The following is a 13,953-nucleotide window of genomic DNA, read 5'->3' on the forward strand; positions in this document are numbered from 1 at the left end:
TCGGTGCAGCTCAAACGCTAGACTTGAACACAAGTCTCGGATGACGTGCCAACTTCCCCGCCTTTCCACATCACAACTCTGATTTCACGGCTAATGTTATCAGCCTGTTATTCAAGCCACCGATGATGCCAGCTAATGTCTTCTAGTCCTGAGAAAACTGCTAGCAGCGGAGCTTTTTGTAGAAAAAGCCCAGCAGGAACTCATTTGCATATTAGGCCACACCCCCTGATGTCACCTTTGATTCACACAAGAGTTTTTTCCTGCAGAAAAAGGAGCTCACTTGCATATTAGGCCACACCCCCTGCCACCAAGCTAGCCAGAACTGCGTTCCTGCTCAGAAAAAGCCTTGGCTGGCAATAACAACCACTTCATACAATGGGACGTACGGTACTTCCAAGTAGACCCGCTAAGGGTTCCTCCCACAACTGACCTGCAGCCCCTTTGCCTGTGATTATCTGACTCACATGGCCTGTATTCCAAACCCACATACAATATCCCAGGGCTTTTTTGTAGCAGGAGCTCCTTTGCATATTAGGCCACACCCCCACGATGTAGCCTATCCTCACAGAGTTTACAGGGCTTTTTGTACAGGGGCTACTGTAAGCTCCAGGAGGATTGGCTACATCAGGAGTGTGTGGTCTAATATGCAAATGAGTTCCTGCTACAAAAAAAAAAACACCTGAGTCAGACCTACTCCAGATCTACTGCTCTGCTCCAAATGACAGCAACAAGGCAAAGAGCCAGTGTGGTGTAGGAGTTAACGGTACTGGACTAAGATCCCCCGAGGATCTTAGGTTCAAATCACTGTTCTGCCACAAAAGCTCACTGGGTGACTCAGGGCCCTCACTCACACCTTCTCGGCTTAAGCTACGTCACAGGGTTGTGAGGATAAAATGGAAGGGAAGAGATTGGTCTGGGTCTCCACCGGGGAGACGCTCGGTTCTCACATTGATCTTCACAACATCCCTATGAGATAGTTTAAGCAGAGTGGAAGGGACAGGGCTAAAGGCAGGACTTTTTTTGTAGCAGGAGCTTATTTGCATATTAGGCCACACAGCCCTGATGTAGCCAATCCTCCAAGAGCTCACAGTAGGCCCTGTAAGAAGCGCCCTGTAAGCTCCAAGAGGATTGGCTACATCAGGAGGGTGTGGCCTAATATGCAAAGCAGTTCCTGCTACAAAAAAATCCCTGGCTAAAGGTCTCTCCATGGGCTTCATGACTGACTGGGCATTTTACCCTGAGTTCTCCAAAGCCTGGCACTCTTTCATCATTAGACTCCAAAAACATTTTTAGCCATCTAGTTAATTCTCTCTAAATCATAAGAAGGCTTCAGACAAATCAAGCAGTCTGTGAGCCTGGTGTGATCTCATCAGAGTTTGGAATCTAAGCAGCATCAACCACAGTTATACTAGAATGGGAGACCAAGAAGTAAGACGACGAAAGAAGAAAGAATGAAGAGTTGGATTTATACCCCGCCCTTCGCTCAGAATCTCAGAGCAGCTACCGTCTCCTTCCCGTCCTCACCCCACAACAGACACCCTGTGAGGTAGGTGGGGCTGAGAGAGCTCCAAGAGGACTGCTCTTGAGAGAACAGCTCTGAGAGAACTGTGACTGCCCCAAGGTCACCCAGCTAGCTGCATGCGGAGGGAATCCAACACGGTTCTCCAGGTTAGAGTCCGCCGCTCTTAACCCCTACACTGTCACTACACCAATCAACGAAAAGAGAAGGCATTGGCAGACCACCTCCGCTCATCTCTGGTTGTGTGATTTCATGGTCAATCGTATTTATTTGGAGAAATTTATGCTATGGGGAGGGGGGGACTGCAAATGCTTCAACCCCACATGATCCAAAATGTCTAAGAATGTGTGTTACACTGTCAGACAGCCAGGCCTTCAATCTGACCATTGTCTGTTCGGGGTGGTAAGAGCTCCCCAGGGACTTTAAGCTGTTACCACCTCCAAGCTATTATTTATTCACTTACTTTACTTATATCCCAACTTTCTCCCAGAGGCTGGCTGGCTTCAACAAGGGCCAGGGCCTTTTTGGTTCGGGCCCCTACCTGGTGGAATGAGCTCCCACTGGAGATCTGGACCCTGCAGGACTTACCAAGGTTTCACAGGGCCTGTAAGACGGAGCTCTTCCGCCAGGCTTTTAATTAATCCAGCAGGCTTCCTTGAAAGTCATCACTTCCCCCAGCATTTCACTATTATGGTGTTATGCTATGCTGTTAGCCATCAGCCGCCTATGTCTGTAAGATTGTTTACTGTGCTGCTCCTGTTTTGTAATACCTGTTTTTATATTATTTTGACTTTGTTGTTTTATTGTTGTAAGCCATCCTGAGCCCGCTTGTGGGGTAGGGTGGGATACAAATCTAAAAATTAAATTTAAATGGCTTATGTCATTCTCCTCCTGTTTTATCCTCACAACAACCCTCTGAGGTAGGCACAAGACCACCCAGCAAGCATTCCTGGCAGAGTGGGGATTCAAACTTGGGTTTACCCAGATCCTTGTCCGACACTTTAACCACTACGCTGCTCTGGAAGAGATTCCACAAATCCCCCAACCCATGGCCCCCGCCTGACTCAACACTGAATAAAGGCTTACAGAAATATTCTGAACCTGTGGCTCTCCAGAGGGAGGATCTGAACCCAGGGCATTGACCACAGAAGAACTGCAGATGTTTCCAGCGGTGGGTGAGTAATGGAACAACTTGTCCTGAAAAGACTAGGATCCTCACAGGCCCACCTGCCACCCAGAGACTGAAATGACTTACAATACACAACAGACCCCACCACCACCACCACCACCACCACCACCACTTGCACCAATGCTAAAATACACACACGAAAGCAGTGATGGTTAACAATGGCAGAGAGACAAGGTGGGGAGGAAGGGAATGACTCCACTGAGGTGAGGTATCTTTCCTTCGCTCTCACCACCCCATTTGAATATTGGCGGACATTTTTTGTTTTTGTAACAGGAACTCGTTTGCATATTAGGCCACGCATCCCTGATGTAGCCAATCCTCTAAGAGCTTACAGTAGGCCCTGTAAGAAGAGCCCTGTAAGCTCTTGGCGGATTGGCTAAATCAGGGGGTTGGGCCTAATATGCAAAGAAATTCCTGCTACAGAAAAAGCCCTGTAATATGGCCTCTGCTCCTTTTTTCATAGAATCCTAGAGTTGGAAGGGACCTTCAGGGTCATCTAATCCAACCCCCTGCGCAATGCAGGAAATTCACCAATACCTCCCCCCACACGCACCCCCGTGACCAGTGTTCCCTCTAAACTGAGTTAGTGTGAGCTAGCTCATAGTATTTTAGCCTCCAGCTCACACATTTTTGGCCCCAGAGCAAACTAATTTATGCAGTAGCTCACAACTGAACGCCCGTAGCTCACGAAGTAGAATTTTTGCTCACAAGATTCCACAGCTTAGAGGGAGCATTGCTCATAATAACCCCATACTCCATGCCCAAAAGATGGCAAAAAAAAACCAAACCCAAAACCTTCCAGGATCCCTGGTCAAACTGGCCTGAAGAAAAATTGCTTCCTGACCTCAAAGCAGCACTCAGCATTTCCCTGGGTGTGAAACAAAGGACCTCGAAAACTAAGCACTGATGCAATCCTTCCCACCCCACTTCCTAGGATCTGACGATTTTCTTTTTAATGCCAAAGAATAAAAAGAGAGAGAGAGAGAAGCAGCTGATGAGGGAAGGCAGAGAACAAAGAAAGGCACAGGAAAACAAGACGCGAGAACAATCAGCTGAGAATATTCCAGGCAGGATGCTTTCCCAACCAGCGCATGAGTGCACAGGACAGTTTTCCACCCCAGCCTTCCCATCCCCGAGAGAAAGAGAAGGGCAAGCATTAGAGGTCAAGGGCCCCACGCGCCTCACCTCAGCAGCTTCCTTCTCGAATTTCTCAATGGTCCGCTTGTCGATGCCACCGCACTTGTAGATGAGGTGGCCGGTGGTGGTGGACTTGCCCGAGTCCACATGCCCGATGACCACGATGTTGATGTGGGTCTTCTCTTTCCCCATCGTTCCACTCTCGGGGTGGCGCTGGCGAAGACCGGAGGAGCAGGGCCTTGGCGATCAGAGGCTGCTGCGGCGGAGAGAAAGGAGAACAGCAGGGTCACCCAGAGCAACGGGGAAAACAACACAGCGATGGCGAGCTGAGCTGCAGCGCTTACCAATAACGTCGCCTCTGGGCTTAACTGTATTAAAGCCTGCGCTTCTGGTATTAGCTCTTCTGCTGGGTAGCAGCAGGCTCGGCAGAGGCCAGACAGAAAGAGGATTTCTCTTTTTTTTTTCCCTGTCTGAAGGGAGAAACCAGCCCTAATTCTAACCCAGGAAAGGACCCCGGTTTCTCTGCTCCTGTGTTGTCAGCATTACACCATCCTTGGTCTCCTGACATCCGTGTGGACCATCTCCCTGCCAACCAGAGAGAGAGAGAGAGAGACGTGCGACACCTCCTTCTCACCCAGAGATGGCATTTTTAGAACAAGTTACCTCATATGACTCAGCAGTGCCCCAAACCCAGTGGTGGACCAGCCAGGGTGTCAGCTTGCCCAATGGCAATTGGGCCCCCTTAAACATTAGACAATATGTTAAAAATGTTAATGACCTTTTAGTAGCTTGAAAATATAACAGAAGTTCCAGTATTATTACTGTAATGCAACTAAAATTGACATTGTATTTAGGGTTGCCAGCCTCCAGGTGGGGCCTAGAGACCTCCCGTTTTATATATGATCTCCAGCTGGCAGAGATCAGCTCCCCCGGAGAAAATGCAATCTGTATTTACATTATCTACTGTATACTGCCAGTAATATGTACAATATATCTACACTGTAATTACTAAAATATATATATTTATTTCGCAAAAAGTTTTAATTGTACCTTTTTAACCGCTTATGTGGGGTTTTTTGAAAATGTTATTTATTTCTTACAAAAATGAAACGATAGCCTTATAGTTGTGGGTGGGCCCCCTATGTCTCCTGGCAACCAATATTTTTAGACCCAGTCCGCCACTACCCAAACCCCATTCTCCAGCCAGAGTTACCAGTCCCCCCCCCCTCCACCTCACTACCAGTGGGGGAAGTAGGGTTGCCAGATCCAGGCAGGAAAATTCCTGGAGATTTGGAGATGGAGCCTGGAGACAGCAAGGACCTCAGTAGGGTTCAATGCCACAGAGTTCACCCAGGGTTGGCCCTGCCACGAGGCAAACTAGACAACAGCCTAGGGTGCTGGCCTTCTGGGAGGCACAAAATTGCCCCCCCCCAAAGTGACTCAGTGACATTATCAACGCGTGGGGGGGGGGGGGGGGACACCAGAAGTTAGCCTTTCCTGGGTTGCCAGATATTCTAGGGCCGGCCCAGAGTCCACCCTCCAAAGCAGCCATTTTCTCCAGGGGAACTGATCTCTGTAGTCTGGAGATGAGCTGTAATTCTGGGGGGTCCCCAGGTCCCACCTGGAGACTGGCATCCCTAGCTCCAGTCCTAGGTAACCACTACAAGAAAGGGGGGATTTGGGGGGAGTGCCACGGTATTTTTCATGTTTTTATGATATGCATTATGCCATTAAACAAAATGGCTTCCCTCCATGCCAAATAACAAATAATGCAAAGCCTATCCCACAGTCTGTTTCTCCCAGCACATACTTTCACAGGCATAGAGTTCTTTCCATAAAACATTTGGCTCCACCTTAGGAAGGGCTGTGATAAAGCTCACCCTTGGAAAGCAGCAATATGGTGTCCGCAAAAGGAAGGTGCCAGAAATAGCTTTCCCATGTGCTTCCCTGGAGCTGGAACTGTCTGTATGGAGAAGCCTCAGTCACTTGGAGGTGGGGGGGGGGAGCTTAGCTTTCTCCCTCCCCCACTTCTCTCCGCACACCCACCCACCCACCCACCCCAAGAGGGCATATAGGCAAAAATATACATTGCAAGACAGCCATGTCGACAGCTGCCAAAATAATCTCTTTCTCGTCTTTTTTTTTTTTTGCAGGACAGCACTCCGTCAAGCCAAAAAGCGATGTAAGGAAAACCAATTGTGTCACTCTGCCATTAAAGGGATTCATCTTCAAGGTTTAAATAAGAAAGATGTCAAGGCCATTGACCAATTCCTAGCCATTTCTCCAGCCTTCCCCCGCTTGGAACCAAAACCTACCCCCACTGGCTTAGGGGGTGGAGGGGCACGTGAGCCAGTATAATTTGAGAATATTTATAATTGGATGCGCTCCTCAAAGAGGGGGGGGGGGGATGGAGCTGTTTGCAAATCATGCACCCCGCCATTGCAAACGCATCTCAGATAAATATGCTGCCATATCTGCTTTCAGAAGCCTCTTATGCATGCAAATGACTTCATCTCCATCCTTCTCCAGAATTCCAAAGGGGGCAAAACTCATTTTTGCAATTGGGCGAAGGCGCTGGGGGAGGGGATTTTTGATAAATTCACAGGTGGGGGGAGTGGAAGACTCTCACTCGCCACCGGCATGTGGGGATCTGATGATCCGCTCTCCACCCCTTCCACCATGGGCTATTTTTAAAACCTGAATGATCCAAGCGAGCCTATTTTCAGAATCCCGACACGTTAAACGCCAGATAAACCCCTGACAGACTTCCCGGGTGAAATTCTCCAAAATATGCAAAGAAAGAGATGTATAAAAGAGACAGCGCGTCATCATAAAATTGTAAAGGTGATCTGGCAGATCTTGCCGATTTCATGCTCTATAACGGATCGATTTATTTGCAACAAGGTCAAATTGGGTTCCCAGTGAAAATGGAAGATTTCGTGGATTGCTTTTCTCCACCGTCGAAAGATCAGGTTGCGAGGAAGGACTCCATGTCATAGAGGCCGTAGATATGCGAGGCCGGGGGGGGGGGGGGATGACTTTGCAATATGCAACCTACTCAGGAGTAGCAAGAGAGCCCAATTCACGCTAGGAAAACCGTTTTTCGCAAGCCCCCCTCCACAGCCTGGCTTAAGGAGAAGCGCTCGGATCAACCGGGAACCGGTTCGGACGAATTGACAACTCTCGGCTTAACCGCCTGCAGGATCGCGCGCTGAATTCTCCCCCTCTGGCTCCCCGGCTTCCAAAATATCACCTGCGTCGCTTGCCCGGTAAGGGGAGGGGGGGTTGAATTGCACAACCCCCCCCCCCCCACACACACACGCGGCCGCCTAGGGCCGGGAATCGCTCGGAACAGCAACCCCCGTCGTGGCAAATGAGCCCTCCTCGTTGCAAACACCCCCACCCCCCCAACAACACAATATTCCAGTTGCAAAGCGGAGCCCGCGACGCCTTCTATCTTTTGCACGAACGCCCTTTTTGCAAAATCAGGGCCGGGTCTGGGGCGGGGGAAGGGGGGGTGCTTGCCCTGGGCGCTGGCGGAGGGGGGGGGCGCCAAATTGAGTATGGACTCCATTCTATTCTCTGGGCCCATAAGATAGAATGGACCCATAAGGGGGTGTCATTTTTTAATTTTGCCACCCCCCCCCTCTCCAAAAACATGTAGATTCGGTCCTGTGCAAAACATGGTTTAAAAAGAACAGTCTCCCTTTCGACGCACATCTATTGCAACCCCATCTAACAAGACCACCCCCCTCCCAGAGAAAATCGGGAACGGGGAGGTGTTGTGCGGCAAGACGAGAGAGAGAGAGAGCTCTTACCGGCAGCTGTGGTCTCAGACAGCAGAGACTGCCAGCTTCGGCTCGGGCGCCTTTATTTCCCCGGATGGGGGTCCACCTATTGACGGTGACGGCGCAATGCAGTCACCCTCCCCTCCCTCCTCCTCTGCGCACTACAGCATTGCGGTACAGAGCCGGAGAGAGGAGGGAGAGAAAGAGGGAGGCAGTGGGGGGCTGGCAGGTGGAAGGAGGGATGGAGAAGGGAGAGAAAAGGGAGGTAGGGGGAGAGGCTGCCGGGGAGCAGGAGGGCCCGGAAGGGCTTGGCCTCCTTGGTTTGGGTTGCTGTGCTAAAATCTGGAAATTCAGGGGTCGTTTGCATCTGCCACACACCCCTGACATCACCGGAAGGTGGACTAAATTCCGTCAGCTCAGCGTCTCCCTTCAAATGCTTCTTGGATTAGAATGGTCATAATAAAACCTTGTCATACTTTTTAATTGGCACCACTAATGGGGGAGCGGCCCTAAGCAGGACGATTCGGAATCCTTCTCAGGTCCAGGAGTCGTTTAGTGGGAAAAGAGGCGCCGGAGCTCATTAGCACAACTCATCTGCATAGCTCCTTTGCATCTGCCACACACCGACCCCGGCAGGTGGACTGAATTCTATCTGCTCAGCGTCTCCCTTCAAATGCTTCTTGGATAAGAATTGTCATCCTAAAATCTTCCTCGCATCATACTTTTTAAACGACTTTCTCCTACGTGGCCACAGTGGCATGAGGAAAATTTCCATCTGTCTGCTTTATATGTTTGGGTTATTTTTGCCATTTTTTTTGTGAGGGGGAAATATTAAGAGTTCAGCAAAATTCTCCCAGAGGAGTTGAACAATGGAGCCAAGAACCAAGTCTTTTTGGGGGGGGTAGGGTTGAGACAAAAAGAATACAATAAAATTTAGAGGCTCCAGAGCTGTGCTCCTGTGAGCTCCTGCCCAAAATGAGGCCCATCTAGAATTATTAGGATTACTAAAGCCTAGGCTGACCTGAATTTATCAGATCTCCGATCAGCTATGCAGAGTTTGCCCCAGATCGTTTGGATTGGGAGACCACCAAGGAAGTCCAGGGATGCAATGTGGAGGCATGCAAATAGCAAACTATCCATTTGTTCGGCTCTTTTTCTAGCAGGAGCTCCTCTGCATATTAGGCCACGCCCCCTGATGTAGCCAATCCTCCAAGAGCTTAAAGGGCTCTTGGTATAGGGTCTACTGTAAGCACCAGGAGGATTGGCTACATCAGGGGGGCGTGGCCTAATATGCAGAGGAGCTCCTGCTAGAAAAAGAGCCATCTTGTTGCATCTCAGAAGCTAAGTAGGGTCAACTCTGGTCAGTGTTTTGGATGGAAGACCACCAAGCAAATCCACTCTACAGAATCCAGACCATGGCAAACCACCTCAGAACCTCTCTTGCTTTAAAGACTTGATTCTCCCTTCCAGCTTACTTTATTGTAAAATTCTGGAACTTTAGCTCTTTCTCTATCATTCCTAATTTATATGCATCTGTGGTTGCGGGATGGTAATATTCAGCTAGCTAATCATTATTCTTTGGCGACTTCCATTTTCATTTCAACGACATTCTTTTGAGCTACCTGTCAGTCCACGATATGCTCAGTGATTTAATATTTGTTATCTGTTTCGTACATATACTTTTAACTTTGCACTGCAATCCAAATTAATTCTTGAACACTTATTTTGTACGATAGATTTGTTATTATGCATGTTTCCACTGATTACCTCTTGACAGATCCCTTTGGAGTTCTTCACAGTCCTCCCTGGTTCTCACCACCCTGAACAATTTAGTATTTTTTTTCAATTAATATTTGTATTGAACTTTCTTTAACCATGATACAACAGTCCTTCAAACCTTGAAAGTTACAGAACAGAGGATTTGTTATAGTAACAAGTATGCATGTCTAACGTATAGAATTTAACCATTAAAATTTGCGGTATTCTTGTGTAAACAGTAGGGTGAAAATAATTTTGAATTGCTTAGCTTAAATTCTATTTCCTGGAAAATAGTAAAGTAACTACAAAGATATATATTTCCTAAAAGTATATTAATGATTGGTATATAAGATTACTTGGTATAGTCTCCTGTTGAGCTAAAAAGGTAATTATTGGGAACCAAGGAATTACAATCTTTTTCTCATAAGATGACAAAGAGGTGTTATAACTACAAAAAGCAATTTTACTATAAATAAAATGTTTCCAAATTTTGTCATACCAATTGTTGAGTGTAGATATGCGTTCTTCCTTCCATTTTTTTTGCAATTAAAGTTTTTGCTATTGGGAACAATAGAACAACCATTTCTTTTTTTGTGTCTGTCAATATTTTTAGTATTCCAATGGTTTAATAATATAGTCTCTGGAACGTTAGGAATCTTTATTGAGAGCATGATCTCTGTTTTCTCGATGATTTTTTGCCAAAATTTCTGTAATTGAGGGCAAGACCACCAGCAGCGCATACTGGGAACAACAAACTGTAGAGAGGCAGTTTGGTGTAGTGGTTATGTGCGCAGACTCTTATCTGGGAGAACCAGATTTGATTCCCCACTCCTCCACTTTCAGCTGCTGGAATGGCCTTGGGTCAGCCATAGCTCTTCTAGCAGTTGTCCTTAAAAGGGCAGCTGCTGTGAGAGCTCTCTCAGCCCCACCTACCTCACGGGGTGTCTGTTGTGGGGGGAGGATAAAGAAGATGGTGACTTCTCTGAGATTCAGAGTATAGGGCAGGATATAAATCCAATATCATCTTCTTCTGGGGATAAGAGCCCACAGATGCATACACTTCTCAACAGATCTTGTTAATCTCTGGCATGGTCTCATTCACACCAGGAAAACACAGTTGGGGATTACACATAGTTACACACAGGAAGCATATAATAATATAAAATATGTAACCAAATAGATACAACCAGACCACATTTTGGGCACAAGCTCACAGGAGCAGAGCTCCAGAACCTCTAAATTTTATTGTGCTCTTTCTTATCCCTGCCCCCTAATACTTGCTTCTGGGCTCCCTTGTTCAAACCCCCCCATGAGGATTTTGCTGAACTCTAAGATTTGACAAACTTTCTAGTACTTTTCCCCACAAAAAAATGGGAAAATAACCAAAACATATAAAATGAACAGATTGAAATCGTCCTCATGCCACTGTGACCACATAGGAGAAAGTAATTTTAAAAGTATGATGCGAATAAGGTATTATTATGACAATTATAATTCAAGAAGCATTTTAAGGTAGATGCTGAGCTGCTATAATGTAGTACACCTTCCAGTGATGTCAGGGGCATGTGGCATATGCAAACAAGTTATGCAAATAAATTGTGCTAATGAGCTCTGGCACCTCTTTTTCTAGAAAATGACCCCTGGATACAACAGTTACACAGACAGACTGGTCAACCCCCAGACTGTGGAACCTTTTTTATGCCAAGGGCCATATGGATATTTATAACATCATTCGTGGGCCTTAAAAAATTACCAACTTAAAAAAAACAGTGCTCTGCCGAGGGAGGATGTTTCAGGCCAGCTAAATTAATGCAAATAATTGTTTTTCTATTTGAAGTCATGTGGGGAGAGCCTAATCTGGCATATGCACACACACCCGGCCCACCACCCTAGACAAATGCATAGGTCCAGGGCTTTTTTGTAGAAAAAGCCCAGCAGGAACTCAGTAGCATATTAGACCACATCCCCTTATATTAGCATATTAGGTCACACACTCATTAGCATATTAGGCCACACCATCTGGGATAATCAAGCGCAAACTGAACTGTGACAGTAACTTTTCCAGGCCCTGCAGCAATTCTGGCCGGCCGGCCAGGCCCCAGGGAAGCTGCCGCACAGTACATCTGGGCCTTGTGATCCCTGCCTGACCCTGGGGAGGCTGCTGCACAGCGCAGCCGGGCTCCACGATCCTCGCTGGCCAGCCAGGCCCCAGAGAGGCTGCCACATGGCTCGGTTCGGCCCAGCAATCCCCGAGGGCCACACCCAGTGACCGCAAGGGCCTCATACAGCCCTTGGGACGGAGGCTCCCCACCCCTGCCCTAAATGCTGATATCGAAATTTTCTGTCCACTCAGTCACTGCTAGGGAGAGTACAGAGAGCTCTGTTATAATTCTAGCTCGCCTCCTGGTGATACACCCAGGATAACAGTACAAAGTTGGAACTTCTGACTGCCAGACAATCGTAGGCTCTCCTGGCTACACTACATACATGTAAACAATCAACTGACCATCAGTTAGCTTCCAAGGCTGATAGATTAAATGAACACCAGCATCCTTAAAAATCAACTAACATTGTAATACAAAATGGATAGGAATAACTTTTTCCCACTGGCCACGCCCAAAGCATATGTCCAAGGGACATGTCCTTTGAGTTACAATGCCAACAGTCTTTTGCTAGTCACTGTGGTGTCCAGTGTATCCTGAACATAATCTTTTGCTGAATAACTCGCATACACCATGGTAACACGATGGACACTCTCGAAAGGCAACTGGTCAGAACACACAGCGACCATTGCAACATGTGCATGGTCTAGTGTTGCCAACCTCCAGATGGGGCCTGGAGATCTCCTGCTTTTACAACTGATCTCCAGCTGGCAGAGATCAGCTCCCCTGGAGAAAATGGCAGCTTTGAAGGGTGGACTCTAGGGCATTGTATCCTGCTGAGGCCCCTCCCCTCTCCAAACCCCGCCCTCTCCCAGTTCCACCCCCAAAGTCTCCAGGTATTTTCCAACACAGGCTTGGCAACTCTAGTATGGTCCCAAAGAGCAAGCAGGGGCTGAATCAGAGCCACAGCGTCATGCCTCTTATTTTAACAATGAAACGCAGCCTGATAGCTCAAATGCTGCTATAAATAGTTTAGAGGACGTGGTCAGGATACAGCCCCTGGACAGGTTTAATCCGGGGCTCATTCCAGCTGCATGTCATGCCTTTCCACCAGAGGCCTGCCCCACTAAACCAACAGGGGTGGGGATTGTGCATGCCCAGCCAGGGCTGGCCCTAGACCGTCTGGCACCCTAGGCATGGCCAACTTCTGTTCTAGGGTTGCCAAGTCCAATTCAAGAAATATCTGAGGACTTTGGAGGTGGAGCCAGGAGACTTTGGGGGTGGAGCCAGGAGAAAGGTTGTGACAAGCATAATTGAACTCCAAAGGGAGTTCTTGCCACCGCATTTAAAGGAACCGCACACCTTTTAAATGCTTTTCCTCCATTGGAAATAATGAAAGATAGGGGCTCCTTCTTTCGGGGCTCATAGAATCAGACCCCTCAGTCCAATCTTTTTAAAACGTGGAGGGTCTTTTGAAGAGAGTTATGCTGCAAATTTGGTGCCTCTTCCTCAAAAAACAGTCCCCTCAGAGCCCCAAATACCCGCAAATCAGTTTTCCATTATTCCCTATGGGAATCGGTTTCCATAGGGAAAAATGAGAGCCTAGGAGACATTTCCCTCCCCCCACCCCTCCTGCTTTCTGATGACCCTAAAGCAGGGGGAGGGCCTCCAAACCAGGGGATCTCCTGTCCCCACCTGTGGATTGGCAACACTATTCTGTCCCCCAAAAAAATGTCCTTGAGTAACATGGGGGCACCCAATCTCGTGCCCCCAGAAGACTGGCACTCTAGGCAATTGCCTAGTGGCAGGGTCGACCCTGTGCCCAGCTCTCCGCTGCTCTGATTACCTCTGTAATTCGGAGGCTGCACCAGGTTCTCCCATGTAACAGGCCAACTGGCCCACAGAGGTGTCTGCAAAACAGTATCTGTGTGCCCCAAAACAAGGCTTTTTTTGGAGCAGGAACTCCTTTGCATATTAGGCCATCCCCTCTGATGTAGCCAATCCTCCTGGAGCTAACAGTAGGCCCTGTATGAAGAGCCCTGTAAGCTCTTGGGGACTGGCTACATCAGGGGAGTGTGGCCTACATCAGGTAGGAGTTCCTGCTACAAAAAAAACCCTGCCCCAAAAGCAAAAGCATATCCTCAGAGAGATAGAGGAGGAGGAGGAGGAAAGCTGGTTTTCTGCCAGACGTTTCACTACCCGAAGGAGTCTCAGAGCAGCTTACAATCACCTTCCCTTCCTCTTCTGTCAACAGACACCCTATGAGGTAGGTGGGGCTGAGAGAGTTCCAAGAGAACTATTCTTGAGAGAACATCTCTGAGAGAACTGGGAATATATGAACATATGAAGCTGCCTTATACTGAATCAGATCCTCGGTCCATCAAGTCAGTATTGTCTAGTCAGACTGGCAGTGGCTCTCCAGGGTCTCAAGCTGAGGTTTTTCACCCCTATTTGCCTGGA

At 47.9% G+C, this 13,953-nt stretch overlaps 1 protein-coding gene across 1 annotated transcript in view; it reads right to left on the minus strand.

Moving 5' to 3' along the window:
* EEF1A2 (eukaryotic translation elongation factor 1 alpha 2) overlaps nt 1-4,102 on the minus strand; it is a 58,222-nt gene extending 54,120 nt beyond the window's left edge. The window contains exon 1 of the mRNA XM_060230667.1: nt 3,894-4,102. Coding sequence (XP_060086650.1) covers nt 3,894-4,037 — 144 coding nt within the window. The 5' untranslated portion in view covers nt 4,038-4,102. The remainder of the gene's footprint in view (nt 1-3,893) is intronic.
* Between the last annotated feature and the right edge of the window lie 9,851 nt (nt 4,103-13,953).

This window comes from Heteronotia binoei, chromosome 2 (genome assembly GCF_032191835.1).
Source record: "Heteronotia binoei isolate CCM8104 ecotype False Entrance Well chromosome 2, APGP_CSIRO_Hbin_v1, whole genome shotgun sequence".
NCBI classification, from domain to species: domain Eukaryota; kingdom Metazoa; phylum Chordata; class Lepidosauria; order Squamata; family Gekkonidae; genus Heteronotia; species Heteronotia binoei.